Raw genomic sequence first — 20,209 nt, forward strand, 5'->3', positions numbered from 1 at the left:
ATTTGTTCTTTAAAGCCACAAACATTATATTGGTCCCTTCCATTAAATTTATTACACCCCATTAAATGCAGCGCCATCAATTAAAAAGCTCTCAACAGCACATTATTCCTGCTTTACTTCCGAGTCCCAAATGAACCGTCAATTAATGACTTGAGATATCAAACAATACAACCAATTTATTCAATTACAAAAAAACTTTGGCATTGCACAATTAATCCGAAGCTGTTAATTAATGAGAGAAACAGGAAAGTCGTTCATAGTTAAGAAGAAGCGTCACTTCTCCGATAATTATGACAGAACATCAGCCCCATTACCGAGGACTTCAATCAATTCTTCTGAAGAGCTGCAGGACTGTCACGCTCGATAATGCCAGGCTGCCATGTTAAGGCAACGCAATTCAGCGTGGGACAACTGTGTGGATTTCCCCCACCGCCTCTGCTCATTTCCGCACAGACTATTTTATAACCACGAGCATGTCTAATATACTGTGCTGCTTTTACGCGATTACTTGTGTTAGCAGGCAGGCGCAACTCCGTGTGGAGTCCCAGGAAAGATGCTCAGTTCAGGTTCCTTTCATACCAGACCCAAACTGTTCATCTATGGAGGTGCTTGCTCGCCCCAGTATTAACCTCAATCTCACAGACGCTCCTCATTTAGCCAAGAGGGAAAAAAAAGGGTAGCGGGATCTGAGAGGCTGATTTCTTACCTGATTTAACATCTAAGCTTCACCGAAAGCCAATCAATGAATCGTCTGAGCAGACAGACGCGTATCGCCGAGGCCTGTCTAGGGCTTCTGAGCTGCAGCAATCAGGCGAGCATTTCAAGCAAAGAGAAACAGCCTGTGGTGGGCGCCGGTCCAGCAAACGAGATCATTCTCCAATCAAGTAATTACACACATCAACTTCAGCGGCAATCAAGTGAACAGTGGCACACTCCTTTCATCCTCATCAGAGTGAGACTTCGTAAAGTAAAACTCGGTACAATATTATACACAAGTCCCAGGCCTGAGAGTGGCAACGAATAGTCGAACGAGACCGTAATTATATTGTAATAATGCCTCTGCGCTTTGCCATATTTGACACATTTATCGATAAAAATAGGCACCGTCCGAAATGCACTTCCACCGAACGTGACAAGCACTCAGGTCTGTTTGATAGCAGAGCAACACGCTAATGCTATTCGTCGTTTAAGAGCTGTTCAGTCTGTTAATTGCTTTGCTTCACAGGGGCCTTGCGTCAGGGGCACTAGGAGAAAATACCCACCTACACAGGTATGGAAGAAAAGGGATCACATAGGCCACATACGCTTTCAATATCCTATTGTTTTTTTTATTTTTATTTTTTCCAGTGAATGAGATATGACTTAATTTAGTGCTTTCATAAACAAATGCTCAAAGAAATCACCTCAGAGTCCATTTAATTTTAATCCAGAAGGGAAAATGTGGTACTTATATGTGTATACACACTGTAGATGAAAGGTGAACAAAAATAAACATTTCTATCTAAATAAGTCGGGTTTGGGCACAGGAAACGGCACGTTGCCACGGCACACACACCTATGCACTTGTAAGTGATCTCCCTTGTGCCTGGATTGTCCACCAGTGAATCTCAAGCATTTTCGAATGCACAAGTCTCATGCATCCCAAAGCTAATCATATCTTCCTTCATATGTACAGTAAAATGGCATCATGGCAAGGACCAATACATGTGGCTAGTAGAGGCTAATGGGCCTCTTCAAATTTGCCAGTGAGGCATCGGGCTTGAAAAGCAGTTATCAAGTCATCTTTTTGTCAAGCTCATAAAGTTCATCACTTCATTTCAATGTCTTGTTTGAGTTCACCTTTAATTTCATTGCTCGGGTCACACAGTGCATGCGGGCGTGCACACGAGGCATGCTCCACAGCCAGCTGATATCATACAGACATTAGGCCACACACAGTGCTCAGCATTCAAGACTGGATAGATATTCAACTGATAGATCAGTAAAGCAAGGATTCTCGAGTTGCGATTCCTCTTTTTTTTATCCGGCATAGACAAATAACGGGTCAAAGCGATTAGATAGCTACATGACATCTTGCGTCATGCCCGCAGAATTCCCTGAAGTCAGGTCTCCCTCAGCATCGACTATATCATATACGAGCCTGCTTCATTCTGCATTACATGACAGCTGCAATCATGTAGCTAAAAGGGCATTTCTGTGCCCTGCTCATAAATCTGATTCTGAAAGCACACACTGAAGGTTGCGGTGATACCGCGCCTTCTATCCTCCATCATAAGACACACTGCTACCAGCATCCGTGCAGCGAGCATATCGAGAGTCCTCCATACACCATCAGTCACTAGTGGGAAACGCAGTGCTTGCTTTCAGTGGAACATGTCCTCAATACCCTCTTTTTCAGAAACAGCACTGAAATTTTAAAGTATGGTACTTTGGCAGCGAGGTTTCAAAACATGTTGTTCGTACATGTTCTGAGCTACAGCTAACTGCACCTTTGCTTCAGCTAAACTCACCATATGTTTACAAAGTTGTTGCTCATTTCTGGAAATGAAAAAGTTGATGTTAACAAGCCCCTGGACGGTAATCAAAACCTGCTAAGCCGAATTACTTTTGCATGAAATAAATAACTGAAAAATTATCTTCCCAATGTTTATTGTTTGTTTGTTATTTTGCTGGAGGAATAAGGAGATTTACTGGCTGCACACAAGTTTTCAGCCGAAAGCATGATTCTTTTCTACAGATGTTTGTGACGTATAAATGTCTGTAGAAGCGTTACGGAGGGGCACACAAGCAGAAGACGTCAGACTCGTGATGTATCGGGGCTTCACTCTCTGCCTCATGCACTGTGCACCCCTCCCAGCTGCCTGCCAGGAGTCTCCTGAGCAATCATACCCGCAGCAGCGAGACACACCGTTACATGCATTACTGGAGCAACAGGTGCGGATATTATGTGGCTATCAATGCGAATGTGAATATTAATGGACATGGCTGAATGTGCAGCCTAATTACAGTCTCACCAGAGAGACTCGGTCCTCACGGGTCTGCTACTTCAGTTCCTCCCGGTGAGTCCAACCAATATTTAGCATTTTGTTTTTTCCCCGCTGCATTAGGAAGGAATTGTCAAGGAGCTCTCTGTGCACACGAGTTAGGAGTTCACCGTTTTGGACGAAATGCACCCGGGGCAACAACACCTATGGGTGCTGACAGGGTAACTTTTTCCACATTATGCAGAAAAAACAAGGGAAAGTGAGAACCTAAAATGGCACACCATCTGCAAACTGCGTGCAGGCTGTCGTGATCACCTGACTGAAGCCTAATGAAATCAGCCGGCAATGAACACCTTGCCTTCCAGCCTCACTGGGGAGCCAAAACCCAACGGGCCTTTTATGGACAGCCTGCGCATTCCTTCAGTCATTTAAGCTGAGAGAGGGCCCAGATGCATTCAACAATGATACGTCCTCAATGGCAAGAGAAAGCACTGGCGTTCTTCAGCGTTAAGTGCTCATTTACACCTGTCCTCTCCTCATTTCGGACTATTTAGACTAAGATATCACTGGATTCTCCATCTGGAGCATGAACTAACGGCTCTATATTTGCATGCAGATTGACTGGGAGCACGAGAGCGCACGGCGTTATGATTAAGTTATGCGTGTGTATGGCTCCCATGATACAGCTGTGCGGCAGTGGCCCACCTGAGGGAATTGACCTCCTCCCCCACCACGAAGGAGCTGTTTTCCGCACTGGAGGCCTGCTTCTTCAGGACGTCGAGCTCCATTTCCGCCTGAAACACAAATGCAATTAAAAAATAAACTTCAGAACACCCCGGTGCCTGAGGGAAACCCAGCTGTTTCATATACTGCCATTGAAATGCAGGCAAGGTTGCTGTATAATACAGTCGGGGGGGGGGGGAAGAGCTGATGCCCTGTAAATGTCACGACATACAAAAAAAAAAACAGTCTGGAGGTCTGTTTCCACAGCAGAGTTTGCTGTAGGTCTGTTTTTACAGCTATGCACAATACTGACACACCTGGAGGATCCAATTCACATCTCAAGACCGAATCAGATTATTATTTTTTTGTTTCCCCTCGAATGCCCCCCAGGCCTCACAGTGCTTTGACTCAAATGTTGTGAAGTCGCACTGCGGAGGGGAACTCCCCAAAGAGGAAGGAGTAAAGGCTTCATAGAGGCTTCATAGGAGCTTCAGGCACTCCAACACCGCACTTGTCACAAACCGAGTTTGATATTACAATCATTCAGGTAATAAAGGCTTTGCATAGAAAAAGACTTCACTTTTTATCGAACATGATTTCTGCAGATAGTCAGCAGGAATACCAGTAATTTGGGCATATATATATGGTAACACGATATATATGGTGTCACCATATAAATGCAAGACATTTGTGAAGTCTTACATTTACACAGTATGGAACCAGCATTGTCATCTATAATAAGCACATCTGCATTAATATCTAACCAGTATGTGCTCTCAACACATGGACTGTTTAGTGTGGGCTCCTCTAGGTAGTAATGAATGCCACTAGCTAAGGTTTGTTTGACACTTGGGTCCAATTTGTTTGGGTCTAGACAAGCAATCTCTCGGTCTGATAACATGACATTGAAATATTTGGACACGGAGGATAACGTTAAACCCCAGTAATCCAGAAAGTCCACACTGCAAAAAGACAGGTGAATGCCCGACTCCGGAAATCCAACAACACATTAAGTTAATACTGACTAAACAGGCAAAGTGAGAACTACAAGGTTCAGCCAGAAACACAGGACACCATGAAGGCGCTAATGAGGGTGTCTAAGGCCACCAACCTCAAACAAGGTCCTAAAATTACACCAATTGTGAAACTGCTCAAATGAAATGAGGAAAGAAAACATTAATAAGAAACCACACCGGCCTCCAAACACTCGAAATATGGTATAATAGCCCAGCCCAATATCGCTTTAACAAGCCCCATCTAATTCTCTCTCAACGATCCTTTCCATCATAATATCAAGTGCGCTAAAAAGAGAGGACATATAAATTCAATTAATGAGATAGCATCAGGGCTCCTTTCAGAGGCGATGAGTCCCATTAACCGCGGAATGCGTCTGAGGCCGCGCGCGGAATCCGCGGAACGGCCAGGGAATGAGGCGGCCTCCCCGGCTGCGGGTCGCCAAGGAGATAAACGCGCCGTGAGGACGCGTGGCCCATCGCGCCGCGGGGGACGCACGCCGTTGGCTCGTTCATCACGGCGGTCGCAAGGGTGGGGGGGGGGGTTGGGGGGGCGCCGCCTGCTCGCGACGCCGCGAGATGAATGGACACGAGGCGGGGGTCTCGCTGGACCACCTGCGCGCCAAGCGCAGCGCACGCTTGTTTCTGACTGGCAATGAAGACGCGGGGGGGGGGAGGGGTCGCATGGCGTGATGGATTAATAACACATTTGGCTTCTCTGTTTTTTTTGGTCTAGTTTTTTTTTTTAAAGGGGGGGGGGGGGAGCATAAACGTGGCCACGCCACATGACTATTTCACAAAAATGGAAGGAGGGGAAGAAATGAATAAATAAAACAAAACGTCAGGGCGCATCATGTCAGAACAGGCCTGCTCACCGTCCTGCTGATTTAAACAGGCTCTTTCTGTTACGGTCAGGCGACTGACACAGGGCGAAGCTCGAAGAGACCATCGGAGGGGCGAATGTCTTTGATTCTGCACGGATCGCGGTGAAAATGATACACTCATCTGTTCTCTCTTTGTGCCATTCCTTTCGCCCAATGGCTACGGCAAAGAAAATGACCAGCCCCAGAAATGGGAGAATTTCACAGCGTGTCACATTTCATCAGAATGACATTAGCGAGAGGGCTGCGGGGAGGAGGATCAGAGAACAGAGTTAAAGCGCTCTAAGATGTAAGGGCGCAGCAGCCGCTGCTACAGCTGTGATCACTATCACAGACACGCATCCATGTGCACGGCTCCAGGCAGGCCTACCAAAGAACTGAAGCTTGTTTCCAGGCAGCGTATGAGACTAAATATACTGAAAACGAACAAATGAAAAATAAGACGATGGACACTCACACAGGCAAAAGCAAGTAAGGACCATACTGGCGCCGAGCAGAAGACACTCACAGGCTCACATGCTGCAAAGCTGGTCAGATCTGAACGCCCATTAAGGGTTATTTACATTCACCTTTCCACTGCACAGCAACCCCCAACTCTTTTCAACCATACAGGACTCTCCTGCGTTTACCCATCTAGCCTTAAACACCCAAACAATTTGGATTTGTTGGAAAACATTGCAGCATGCGAACTTTTGACTTCCAGCTGCGGCCCAACAGTATCGCTCCTCAGGATTTATACATGCGGCAGCCTCTATCTCCTGATGCACGAGCCACAATCACTCTGGACCCAGTGGGCAGTGAAGGCGTGCGCTAGCAGCTCACTGCCTCGAAGGACGCCCTGGTTATGGGCTTGGCAGCCAGGCAGCCATTATACGCAGACATGTTTAGCATTTCAGCTTTGACGAGCTTCAGGACCTTGACTGCCCACAGAGGAAATTAAAAGAAAAGAGAAGGGACTCTACTTCACAAAGTGCACACAGGTGTTTTGGATATAATAAATTGTCGGATGAAGCAGGTCTGTAACAGTATCATGGCTGAACTCAAATTAGATACCTTTTAACAATATTTATGCTTTTTTAAAATCTTGTGGTCATCTTGTGCACTGCATCTGCTATTATTATAAAAAATCATCAGCCATTCCACTGCCACATACTACAAGAGACTTCCATCAGAGAAAACATTTCACAGCTGTCTTGATTTTACCATCTTACAGACACTGAAATAAAATCTGATGAGTTCCCCACTGATAAAAACACATTTCTACAAAAACCGCACTTCGGTCCCATGATATCTCCGTTCCTACAAGTGAACGAATCACATCAAAGGAAGAGCAGATTGATGCGTAAGTGGTTTACGGTTCTGAACTTCAAAGCAGTGCCTCGATGCTGTATGAGAAAATGAGGCCATGTTGTCTTCTTTTTATTGACGTTTCGAGGAGCACCTGTGCTAAAGTTCAGACCGGCAGCATGCTTTAACTATTCCACTGGAGCTGGCGTTCTCAACAGGTTTCTCTTCCCTTAACTGCAGACCGATTCATGCAACAGATATTATTACACCAAAGATAAAATGCCAACCGACATGGAGTAAAACACAACAACCGTTCCTGTATTTTACGATTTCCCACAGAAGGCTCACAGCGGAGCTTTCTATAGCCAGATAGCATCTAACCCCCCAAAACTGCTCCAAGGCAAGCACATCAATAAGACTGGTTTGGATTTAAGACGCTGGGCTCCCCCTCACCACTGCGCTCAAAACCAGCACGACAGCTTTTCCCACCCGTAACAAAAAGATACGGACGTTTTCTGTCCTGTGCCAGTTTTTTTTACTAACGTCTAAACTCCAGCATCAGAAAACATTCACTGTTTCTAACGGAAATCCAGGGCTGGCTGCCTGGCCCTTTCCCTAAAAGCTAATTCTCTATTTTGTATGCATCTCACAAGCCAGGTACTGCATACTTGTTAATGTATTAGTCTGCCAGCCTCAATAACACGGGAGACGTGAGCCATTTAACAGGACGGCAGGCTTCATTCTTACACTGACAAGATGCCTTTGGGCAAGCGGGTAACTTCATCAAACCCAAAAGGATTACTTAATGCTTTTCTGACCTACCATGATAAAATTACTTTTTTCTTTCACCAAAATTAGTTTTCAAAATCCCAATTCCTGCAATACCTTTTTTCCCCTTAAAAGTAAACAAATGAAAGATCAAGAGTAACATTTGGACACCTCTGAAGATATCCCTAACCTTACACAGCTTCTCGGTATCCATCCCATCCATTTCAGTCAGTGTATGATGATAACGTACAACAGAAGAAGATAAATCAATTACAAAAAGCTACTTCAACTGAATATTTTTTCCTAAAGATAAAGATTCAGAAAATAAAAGACTGAGGGGCAAAATATAAATACAAACTGACCCAGTAGCAGATCTTAGATGGTGGAATGTGAGTATAAATCCCAGTCCCATGCTGGGATAGTGACGGGTATGGCTGTAAAGTACATGGTGCGGCTGATGAAGAAGAAGACAGCAAAGCAATGCGTTCACAAGCAATTAGTGAAATCAGTGGTGTGAGTGCGCACATATTTGTGTGCGTGTGTGTGTGTGTATGCATGTGTGCGTGTCTATGTGTGTGTATGTGTGCGTGTCTATGTGTATGTGTATGTGTGTATGCATGTGTGTGTGTCTATGTGTATGTGTGTGTGTGTGTGTGTGTGTGTGTGTGTGCGCGTGTGTACGCATGTGTGCGTGTCTATGTGTGTGTGTATGTGTATGCATGTGTGTCTCTATGTGTGTGTGTGTGTGTGTGTGTGTGTATGTGTGTATGTATGTGTGTGTGTGTGTGTGTATGCATGTGTGTGTCTCTATGTGTATGTGTATGTGTGTGTGTATGTGTGCGTGTGTGTGTATGCATGTGTGTGTCTCTATGTGCATGTGTGTATGTGTGTGTCTATGTGTGTGTGTGTGTGTGTGTGTGTGTGTGCATGTGTGCGTGTCTATGTGTGTGTGTGTGTGTGTGCGTGTATGCATGTGTGTGTCTCTATGTGCATGTGTGTGTGTGTATGTGTGCGCGCGCGAGACCCTGCTTGGTCTCTGCATGCCATCTCAGAAGCCAGTCCTGAGAAGATGACACTGAAGATTCCATTCTTAGGTAGACTTTTCAGCAGGTTATTAACAATTCAAATTGGACACATACAAACAGCAATGCCAGAATGTTCCTACATGAGATATGGGTTACAGCATCTTGGGATGTCCAAATAAATAAATATATAATAATATAATAAAGGGAAAAAGAAAGAAGGAAGAGTTAAAAGCAGCAGAGCGTAAAATGCAAGGAATAAATTATTGTTTCCCCACAGACTAGGGGAGATTGTTCCCTACACATTGTGATTAATAGCACTGAGATGCCTTGCCAGCAGGCTCAACCACAGCAAAGGTATTCTAAATGCCGAAAAAGCTCATCTAACTACAACCAGCCCAATAATGAGGTAAAACCTGGATCTGGATGCAATTGGCTTTGGGGTTAAGTAATTGATATGAGTTGCTTTTAAACCAAGTGTGCGAATAGTGGAATATAATCACAGGGGAGTAACTCAGTAATGCAGACAATCTTTAATCTTGAAGCGTTTTGAAAGTGTCACACCACATAATCAGCTCACCCTGGAGATGCATCTAAACAACACTCCCCGAACAACGCGCAACTCTTTTGTTATGTCTCACTTACGAGACGCATTAGTCTTCTTCACGCCGACAATCAAAAATGCCTCTCTCCCTGAAGTTCTAATTACGCCAAAGTTTTTAATGGGGTGGCGGCTACGTTCGGCGCTGCCTCTTTGGTGAGGAATTAATTACATTTTGGAAAGTGATTGAGGGCCACAGCAGGGAAATGGGCCCACCAGTCCTCATCCTACCAATTAATGCAGGATTGCCAAAGTGTAGCTCACACCTTCTCTTCAGTAATTAACTAATGAGGTTTGACTTTCCTTTAAGACAAATCATTAAGTGGCTCCAACCATTCTCTAACATTCAGAAAGGTCACTTAATCACATTCTAATAGAATAGGAGGGCTTCGGTATCCTGGCAGGACTGTGCGCAGTCTGGGAACCATATTTCGCTTTTGATAACTTCAAAATATTTGGTTTAGAAAATGTGAAAATACGAAAATCCCTGTGCTGCACCAATACAGCGACAAATGGCACATTTCAACATAGCTTAAGCACATTAAGCCAAAAATCTTTAGAAGGCAAATATGATCAAGTTAATTAAAAAGCAAAGGAACAGACATTACTTGGGGGATGCCACCGGTCTATGAAAAATGGATGGCTTTTCAATAAACATGTTGAGGAATGTACATTAGATGGAAAGGTGCTTGTAATTCCTGCTACTTTTAAATTCTGCTCCATGTTGCCTTTTTGATACTGAAAACCAATGTTGAGGAGAAGCCAAACAGCAAAAGGGCGAGCACTGGAGGGAGGCTTACTGCTCGGAGATCAATGTGTTGATACATGTTTCACAATTTCTTTCAATATTCTTAATGCGCGTATCCCGGATAACTTCAGCTGATAATGCCAGCCTTCCGAGCAACAGGCTGCAGTTAACATTGATATTTAAGCCTTAGATAAAGAAACGCTTGATCCAGTTCTGATCCATTTTCTTCATCGAGGAGAATCGCCAGCTAACAGATCTGTGCAGCCGTTTAATGACGGACAGAAGACGAATGCTATGTTTGCCTTCAAATTAAGAGTAAGAATTGATATTTTTATGCAAGTTCCTTCAAACATCCCAATAAAGGCCTGAACATTCTTCTGCTTCTTTTTTTGCTGCAAAAAAGGAGAAAATCCTGACTGCTTTTACATTTTCCTGGTTCACTCCACAGAGGAGAGGATTCTGCAGCCACCTCTGGCTGCTATCATCTCCCCGACATTGTGACTGCACCACATGGGACAGCTCTGCACATGTGCGTTTTAGGGTGGTGGCTGGCAGAAGCGATTGAGAATGGAGCATATCCAACGGAAGATCACACAGTATTTTTATCTTATTTTATTTGATTCGGGTCATTTATTCATTTGATTAGGTTTTTTTTTTTTTGCAATGCAAATAGAGAGGTGCTGAACAGGCATGGCCATATAAAAAATGAAAAAACACCCGAGGTCTCTAATCAATTGATCACAAGCATCTGATCTTAAAGTCAGATATCAAACTTTCGTCCCCATAATTCCCTTTAGCTTAGCAGTGCCAAGCTCCTCTTAGAACCAAAATTTGACACCAGATGTGCACTCTGCATATGGCAGTACTACAGTGGGTTACACTCACGCTCCCTACTGCAACCTCCTCTGATAATTAAGGAGAGTGCAAACGAGTATTTCTGAACCCGGCATCAAGGGAGCATTCAAAACATTTCTGGCAAGGCCTTTAAAATCTCACGTTTGATCCAACAGTAGAGAGGGGACGTTGATTACATTCAGCCCCCTTTGTTCTCCTAATTTACTGCACCTACTCTTGGATCAGGTAACTACAGTGTGAAGCCATTGTCTTTGAGAGGTCTCGTATCTTACAGGCACTTAGCTGTTTTACAACTGAACGATTCCCGTAACAGATTGAACAAAAGGGACGCAGTTTTCAATTTAAAAGTGGCGCTGAGGCATGAATAATGTACTTCCGCAGGTAACGCTGCTCTTCAGCGATGCCATGCTGTACTGCCTGGGCACTCTCCACCAACGGCCTCCAGCTCGTTCAAAGACTATTATAATTCTCCTCCTATCAGATCGAAATACTGCAAAAGCGGGAGGTGTCTCGTAGGATCCTAGAAGTAGGCATGCATCATAATTTATGGTACTGTACCTGATCGCTTAATCTTAATCGAAGTGTTGAAAATCAAAGCCATAAATCGTACAGCCAAGATTCAAGGCACAAAGAACTACAAGGTTTATACTGTTTATGGTGCAAGAAATTGTTCTCATTCTAAATCATGGTGAAGTGCAGCAACACTGCATCAAAATTTCTAAGCAGAACATTAACACCACATACTAAATTGAGTAGGAGACTACTGCAGTGGGAGGAAATAAATGCAAAACTGATCAATGGCCGACACCACACAAAAAGTGGAGGAGAAGTGACGGTGGGGGTGGTCTGTACTTACTGTCTGAGCCTGGAGCTTATAGGAGCCGGCCTCCTCCTGAGCCTTGTAGAGCTGAGCCTGCAGAAAAAAACAAAGCAAATCTTTTCACTGAAGAGTCTGAGAGCACGGGAAGTGTGCGTGCAGGCGTGAGGATGGTAAGACACAGCAAAGCACCCAGTTTAACAGTGGCCAGTGAGCAGTGTCCAGTTCAACAGTGACAGAGCCTGTTCCCACAGGACCCAGGGATCCCCGTTTTGGACTTGGTTCTGTGTAACTTCGGTTCGCAGCGCTAGCAAAAAAACTACAGCTGAAGTGACCCTGAAAGAACAGCTGCCAGGCAGAAGGAATCTTCATAGGAGATGCACTGCAAACACTCTGTAAAGACTACTGGCAGTAAGAGAATCCCTGAATCTATTTTACAGAAATAATATAAATTTTAAGAGTTGTGTCACGCAATTCAGAAACAAAATGGGCTGAAACACAGGTCAAGGCCCCCGTAACTCAATCTACCACACGCACTTCACTACATGAAGCAGGGCCACGCACTTTTGCGAAAAGCAGTGCTCCATTTTAACAACTGCGATAAAATAATCTCATTACTGAGCAGAACTGCCACTAGACCATGTAAGCCGCTCTGTACAACACTGCATTACGTATCCAGGCCTGTATTCTTTTAAGTATTTATACTGAACCTGAGCAGACGCATCTGAGCACATTTCAGCTTTAAAAAATTAAATTGCATCTTCTATTGAAGGGGAGCCCATCGAGGCGTGTTCAGCCTGTTCCTTGCTACTGCTACACAGAACAAGAATATTGAGGTCTGGAGTTCACACAGCATTCAACTCAGAATGACAGAAGCAGTGCGGACAACAGGAGATCATTTTAAACAAATGGGGCTGGGGACCAGTGCTTACACAGACACAAAGACAAGAACGACAATGAGAAAGTACATATTTAACAACAAGAATTCTTATTGGGAAGCTAAATAATTGCCACTCATTGTAAAAAGGGTGCATTCGAAATTAAAGCATTTGCATATTTATGCTTTCAGAAAAAAACCCATGTCTCTCATATTTACTACTATTTCCTCCAAGAATTATGCAAACATTCACATCAGCTTAACAATAAGGACTGAGCAAGTAATGAGCAAACCAATGCGCACAAAAAATGATCAGATCATTTCATAATACAGAGCAAATGGTTCAGCTAATAGCCATCATCAGTGCTCTAATAAATAATAAACAATGTAGACCACTGTGCAGGCATTCAGTGGCAAAAAAGCAAGGAAATCAGCGGGGCAATAATATTTAAAATAATAAAATATTTTGAGCATTAGCGTGATTTGTGTTTTTGGATTACCTTTTTAAAAACTATTTACAACAACAAATACCATAGTTGGAAATAATGGCACTTACCGGCACTATATATGTATACAGCATAAACACACACACACAAAAAAAACACATTTTGGCATTGCACATTTGTACAGACGGCAAGTCATTTAGCACATCAGATGGCATGCTACAATGTTATCAGTGGTGAAAAGAGGAAAAGCAAGGATGTATGAAGACGTTTGTTGCTAGTAAACCAAAGGTGTTAAAACACATTTCAGCAATAGCTGTTATTTCAGTTTCGCCAATCACACCTTTCAAAATTGGAGTTGGGTTTTTTGGCTCACATTTATTCAGGAAAGTCAATCCCACTTTGCACTTGGGGCCTACTTTAACGTTCTTCCATAAAAATGTGCTCACAAGCAATGCCAGTCCTTCACCAAGATGGGACTTATGGGTGGGTGAACTTCCATGGCATTCGAAATAACACACAGCGAGGCCCTCGTTCTGTCTTTACAAGGTGTGCATCTTGAGAAGGTGTGCATTTCATGTAGATATATCTGTTTGCAAAGCTGAAAAAGCAAGGAAGAGAAATTACAGTAGCGCGGTGTACCTACTTGACCCGAGTTATGACAGTATTTTACGACACACGCTGGCATTTCATAACGGCACCTGGCGCTGGACACGGACATTCATTATACTCGGCACTCAAAAATCAATGGAATGGGCTGCTATGCGTTCGAACATTCTCTCACGTAGACTCAAATGTGACCTTATTTTCCTTCCTGCTTTTACAAGGGGTAATACCGCGAGAGCCATTTGTAAGCATATGGCAGATAGGAATAACTGGTATCTAGTGAAGAAAAACTGCTCCTCTGAGAATCATTTTTCCTTCCAGGCCAAACCTTGAAAAACAAATGTACATACATTAAGAACCATGGCCTTGGACTGAGGGGGAAGTGCTTCTCAGGACTCTTGCAGGGAAGCTGTCTGATGGTTCCTCTCAAATTTCATACAATTTGGGCTTCTGAGGTCAAAGTATATAGCAAAAACGGTGCCCCCTATAGGTCATATTGCACTATAAAAGAAGAAGAGGAGTACGTAGAACCCTAGCAAAAACAATAGGGGACGAACCCACCCTTGGTGCTGGGGCCCACAAGAAGCACGGCATTGCTCACTGATAAAAGCCATGTTTGTTCATCAGAAAATGAGATTTTCTATGCCCGAAATTTGCTGATTCAAGCAATGAGACCACACTCCACGTAATACTATACATCTTGTAAAAATCATCTGGAATGGACACTATTCTTACAAGCAGGGAGCACTGTACTGTACATATATACAAGCCACAATACCTACTGCACACTAAAACACAAACGGATAATATATTTTTCAATATCCACGAAGTGACATATGAGTGTCAAGAGGCTTTATCTGGATCCCTCATTTAATAATGAAAATGTCTTGCCCAGGGACAACGCATTTGCAAATTGGTTGTGTTTGGTGGGAAAGAGGTTGGTGACTATCAATTACTTTGTGCTGTTGATATTTTAATTCACCACCAAAGGTACTGGCTGGAGAAAATAGTTTATAATGTTTTGTGGATATATGACTCCCAGGCGATGAAATTAATTGTCATTCTGTTCTGTTGTTAATTGTGTTTGTGTTGTACCCATCGCTTGTGGTTCAAGTGGAACTCCCACTTTCAAATCAAACCATTAATTTGAGTCACAAAGTCTGGAAACATTGTAAGTGATACATGGTCAGGGATGGGTTAGCAGTATCGCTGCCATTCTCAAGCTTGGAGGTCGGCGTTCAGCTTCATTTTTGGGGTTGTGGAAGCATCCTTTCACATGCCTCATTTACTTTACACATAAAGCGTCCCCTTTGTGTTTGCGAGCTCTGAAACAGAAGTAAACAAGATGAAAGGAAAGCAGCGCCTGTTTGAAGTGGGCCTGAAGATCGAGATGGCTGTGGGGGTAAGCACCTCAACAGATTTGGGCCATTGGGTCCAATTTTACTGCCTGTCACCATGAGTGGTAGAAGTGTCTCATCTTTAAAGTGGCACTTCTTTTTTTTTTTTTTGCTGAATATATAAAAACACCTCTACAGTACGTTTGGCCTCATCCATTTCAGGGCTATAGATACTACAGCACTTCTGCACTCAGGGGATGGGCTAGCAAGCTATAACAGCTAATATAGACGCATAATAAGACTTTTGCTCATATATGTATTGTGGGTGTAACAGCTAACATAATCTAGTCGTTTACCAACATACTTAGGTCATTTCTGAGTGCAGCAGGCATAGATACTTTTATCTTTGGGTAATTGTCCCAATGTCTAATTAAATTATCACAAGGTTTTATCAAGCTTCCATTTGACAGTGGATGTTTTTTCTGTTCCATGCCACAGTTATACCCTACATTTTGGTTTAACATATTTTTCCATGCAAGGCTATTTAAAAAAAGCATAATCTGCAAGTGACATTTATGGCCTTACAATAAATACATAGGCATATTACTAGAACAAACAGAATTATTTTAAATGAAAAAAGTACAAGACCTATAATATACATGTAGTACTGTTTGAAATGTTAATGCATTGCAATGCCCTAGAGCCACACTTAGAGAACAATAGTTTTTTTTTTCTAAAGTGACAGGGACATTTGCATCTGTACGATGCGAACAGTTTAAGGCTTATTTTCACAAGTGGGAAGTAGGAATCTCATTGTTTGAGGTTTTGACAGGATGACAGCTGCCTCAAAAATACAACCATATTATCGAAATTTCACAGTATGACACAATTTTTCAAAAGCATTAATTTACAAATGCTTAAAGAGAGTTCTGCTGCAAGTCACTGTGGTCTATTGAAGAACTTATGTAAACTCAGGGACAACTGCTAGAATATACAGCCTGCATAATGAAGCAAATTACTGACAACAGGCACAGTATGTATAGCATGCATATAAGATCACAGAAGTATGCAATGAAAATGATGTAGTTAATATGAGCAATGCACAGCACTGAAATTCTAAAAGGGCACTGCATTTTGAGAATGGTCACTAATATTCGCTAATATTTGTTTCATTACACAAATGATATCGTGCATTAGTCTCCTCTGAATGACATTTAGTGTAATAAAAAGTGTGATGGCCTTTCCCCCTGTAAATGTCGGAAAATCCAAGATGGTCACCATTTTCTATGAGGTGCATTGTTGCCAGTATATTTGAAATTCATAGCACATAATTGGTAATATTGGAAATATGTAAGCCTGACAAGGACAGCAAAGCATACTGTAGCATATTTTCAGCTTACAGAAAACAGACTAAAATAGGTTTGCTGAAGGGGCCCATTGACTCTTTCCATTTCCTGCAGATAATGCATCTTTTCTGTTGACAGGATATGCGCGGTACTTACAGCTGCAGCGTGCAAAGCAGCTGAGTCAACGGCGATCACATCCGCAGCCTCCACAGCATTCAGCTCTGCACCCACAATCCCTACGCATTCGGCAGCTTTCTGCACTTTGGCTGCATTGCAGCCAAATCATTTTTCTACTGATGCAACGCTAATGAGCGGGATTCAGACGCGATACTGCTGGCTGATTCCATCAACAGCCTGCTCTGAAATCAGTATGGTTTCTGTCCAGGAAAAGGGCATCCTGGATTGGCAGAATTGATTGATATGACCCCTCTGCCTTTAGGCAAAGATCTAACAATACATCAACAACATCGGCAGCTGACCCGGAGCCGCCTTAGATGACCCAACATGTCCACAACATTCATCACATCCTTCTCAAAGCTAGGTGGATATCAGCTGCGCTTCGAGTGGCCTCAGAACAAAGATTCTATGAATACAAAACTGATATGTGGCCTCTGACCCAAAGAGCACACATAATAACACAACCAGTATGCCTATAGGCATGAAGGACTGCATTTCTCTTTGCACTAACAGCAGGACGGACAACTACTACAGATCAGCTAACCAAACAAAGTACCAGCATTGGTGAGACAATAACCACAGCGGCTGCCCTAATAAAGAGATTCTTGAATTTCAGTACCTGACTTTAAGTGCAGTAAATTAAAATGAAGCGGCCGCTTACAACTTTTTTTGAACAGTGGCTTTAGTACTATATTTTAAGGGATGCTTTGATGGCATAAGGAAAACACAAATTTAACATATAGAGTAAAAGGATGTTTTCCAGTGAGGAACTAGAGATCCAAGAGGCTACGTGTGGTCAAGGTCAATTCACCACCAAAAAATCAGCCCAATCAACAAAGGCGTTTTCTGTTAAATGAGCGGAAACCAAATTTTTGATGGACGACGGACGGACGGACGACGGACGGGGCATCGACATAATGCCCCTCCTGCCTCCTACGGAGGGCGGGGGCATAAAAATGTTTTGCATTTACTCAGTTACCCTTTGACTGATATTATGTTTTGTCAAAAGATCTGAAACCATTCAGTGTGACAAATATGCAATAATAGAGGAAATAAAGAAGGGGGCAAATACTTTTTCACAGTACTGTATCTTTATAATAATAATTTCCTTATTGTTATTGTTATTCATGCAGAGAACTCTTTCTTATTGCAGCCATAGCAGCAAAAGCAGGTGATTTCTCGCCCTAATGCCGATAACAGCTGCGAAGTCAGTGTGCTTAAATGAAGCTACACCTGCTTTCTCCAGGCATTAAATAATAGGTGCAATCAATTACACTGCAATTATTACATCTAATGGGTCATATGCAGATTTATCATACTCTACCTCATTTTTACAGTTCTACTTTTGGAACTCAAATTACAGACACATTGTTACAAATGTGCAGAAATAATTACACACGTTTTTACAAACGTGCAGAGATAATTACACGCATTGTTACAGATCTGCAGGAATGAGCATTCCCATTTTCACCACCTCACCACATTTCACGACCTCACAAGGTACTTATGCCACCTCAGTAGATCCCAAATTTCTCAGAGCTCCGGGGCCCAGCAAGGCTTTATCTCGCCTTTTATTAGTAATGGAAAGACTGTAGGCATCCTGAATGAAAAATCAAGACTGTCGCTTCACTGATGGCATCCCTCTATCAATTAAGTATCACTTCAAGTGCAACTTAGGCACACATCTACCATGACCAGACCCTAAATAAAATTACAATGGAAGGAAAAAGCCTGCAACTAAATATGAGAAGTGAGAGATGCAGTAGGGGCTGAAAAGCAGTTCAGACACGAAGGTGGAAAAGTGAGTGCACCTGCTAAATTGACGTATGCGTTCCAACTCTGAAGAAACTGTAGGGAGATAATGTCAGGAGCAGGGTTTATATTTCACATGCAGGGATTTCCTCCTGCAGGAATGGGCTTTTCATATACCGATGCTGTGCAATACAGTTTCTCAACCATCAAAAAGCAGCATGTGGGAGAAAACAAAATCTGTGGAAAGCAGAATTACACAGAATAAGAGATGCGATGGGTGAAAGACATGCCTGTGAGGGATTTATAAAAACAAGCGGATTTAAAGCGACTTTACACAGTGTTACAGCACAGTAAGAGATTGTATTTTATTCAATAACACATGGCAGATTTAACACTTTCTGCAGAATTGGAATGCATTTCGAATAAACATGCAGTTGTTCTTGTTTTTTTTTTGGTTTGTGTTTACATTCTGCGTATACCTAAAAATGTATGCTAAAACTTTATCAAAAAAATAAAGCACACAATTGCTGTTGAACAGCTGAAAAGTTTTTGAAGTCTCACTTTTGACCCCTCCCAAGAAAAAAGTATTGTCTTTCTATCTCTTCCACTGGGCATTTTTATTACCCAGCCAGACTCTTCTGTATGATACCTGACACCTTGTCTTCCGAAAGGTGGGAACCCTCCTCTGACCTCTGAGGAAGACTAATCTAAAGTCCTGTGACATCAGATGTGATGAGAGGGACTTCCTGCCCAAAGAGATTCAGCACTTATTGATCAGGCGGTACCCTATGCCTTCTTCCTGCCTCCCATTCCTCCAAGCCTAACGCTTGTGATGAGATGTAAAACTACCTTGGTGCCAGTGTCTCCACCCCCTACACAGTAACTCTTACAGTTGGGCACAAGTCAAATAATGGATCTTTTGTTGAGGTAGGTCCCATAATTGGCTGGGACAGACCAGGCCACACAAGAGACTCGTTACCTGGGCCAAGAAGAGGAATCTATAATGTAGTCAGCATAGACTGCGCCTGCCAGACAACTTGTGCCTTTGTACAACGCGTCTGCCTTGCAGTTGTGTGGGGGGAGGGAGGGCAGCGAGCACTGCTCCTCCTCTTTGGCTGCTGTCAGACTGGTCCTGCTGTCTCGTACGGCTGGAAGGCCTTCAGGACTCTTCAGCAAAGGCTCTCACAGCTGAGGATGATGGGTAATTAGGCCAGCTGTTGCCGATTGCCTTCAACAGGTATATTTATATATGGAATATCCTTCCGGAGTCTGTCCACATGTTCAGTTTTGTCCCAGCTCTCAGAGCAGGCGAAAGGCCTAATGATCTCTAAGCCGGGATATTGCTACAGCTGTCTTGTTTGGGCCTAGTTTTCTTTTTGCTTTGTCACACTACAGTCAAAGGAGCCACTTGCCTGCCTTTTTGCTTACCCAATCACCACCCAGCAAGGTGACCGCACCTGTCACCATGTCGCAGTGTCCCCACGTGCAAACCAGCAAGGATGAGTCACGCCAGTCTGCACCTGAACAGCCAGGCTAATGAACAGTGAGGGAAGGAGACTGATCTTACCTCCATCTCAGAGCTGTGGGCCTGGGCCTTCTGCAGCAGGTCCTCGGCCTCCCTCACGCGGCGGGTCAGCTGGGGGGAGTACTCGCTGGCGGCCAGCTCGTTGTCGTACGATTCGAGGATGGCCCTCATCCCGTCGCGCTCCTGGGAAGAGAACACAGCGGGTTACCTGAGAGGAAGGAGCCCCAGTCTGAGAGCACCAGCCCCCTTTCACACACGCAGCAAGAACAAACCCACACTATTAACATTCCATTACCTCACATGATAAATATGCATCTAGCATATCTAGGAATGGAGGTCGGTTTTAAAATCTGTTTTTTTTTTCAAGACTTACTACGGTGTTAATGTGCCATATTTTGTTCAAGATTAAATTATGGCCAGTTCTACACCGTTTACATTTTGTTAATA

The 20,209-nt window shown here is 43.3% G+C and overlaps 1 protein-coding gene across 6 annotated transcripts in view; it reads right to left on the reverse strand.

Moving 5' to 3' along the window:
- The window catches only part of mad1l1 (mitotic arrest deficient 1 like 1), a 235,410-nt gene that overhangs the window by 144,024 nt on the left and 71,177 nt on the right, over positions 1-20,209 (reverse strand). For all 6 annotated transcript variants that reach the window (XR_004764014.1, XM_035405134.1, XM_035405135.1 and 3 more), the window contains exons 12-14: positions 19,805-19,945; positions 11,739-11,795; positions 3,690-3,778 (exon numbers count right to left, since the gene is read on the reverse strand). Coding sequence is in view for 5 of the 6 variants with exons in the window: in XM_035405134.1 (XP_035261025.1) it covers positions 3,690-3,778; positions 11,739-11,795; positions 19,805-19,945 (287 nt within the window). In the remaining variant the exon portion in view is untranslated. The remainder of the gene's footprint in view (positions 1-3,689; positions 3,779-11,738; positions 11,796-19,804; positions 19,946-20,209) is intronic.

The sequence above is a fragment of the Anguilla anguilla genome, chromosome 2 (assembly GCF_013347855.1).
Source record: "Anguilla anguilla isolate fAngAng1 chromosome 2, fAngAng1.pri, whole genome shotgun sequence".
Taxonomy (NCBI): domain Eukaryota; kingdom Metazoa; phylum Chordata; class Actinopteri; order Anguilliformes; family Anguillidae; genus Anguilla; species Anguilla anguilla.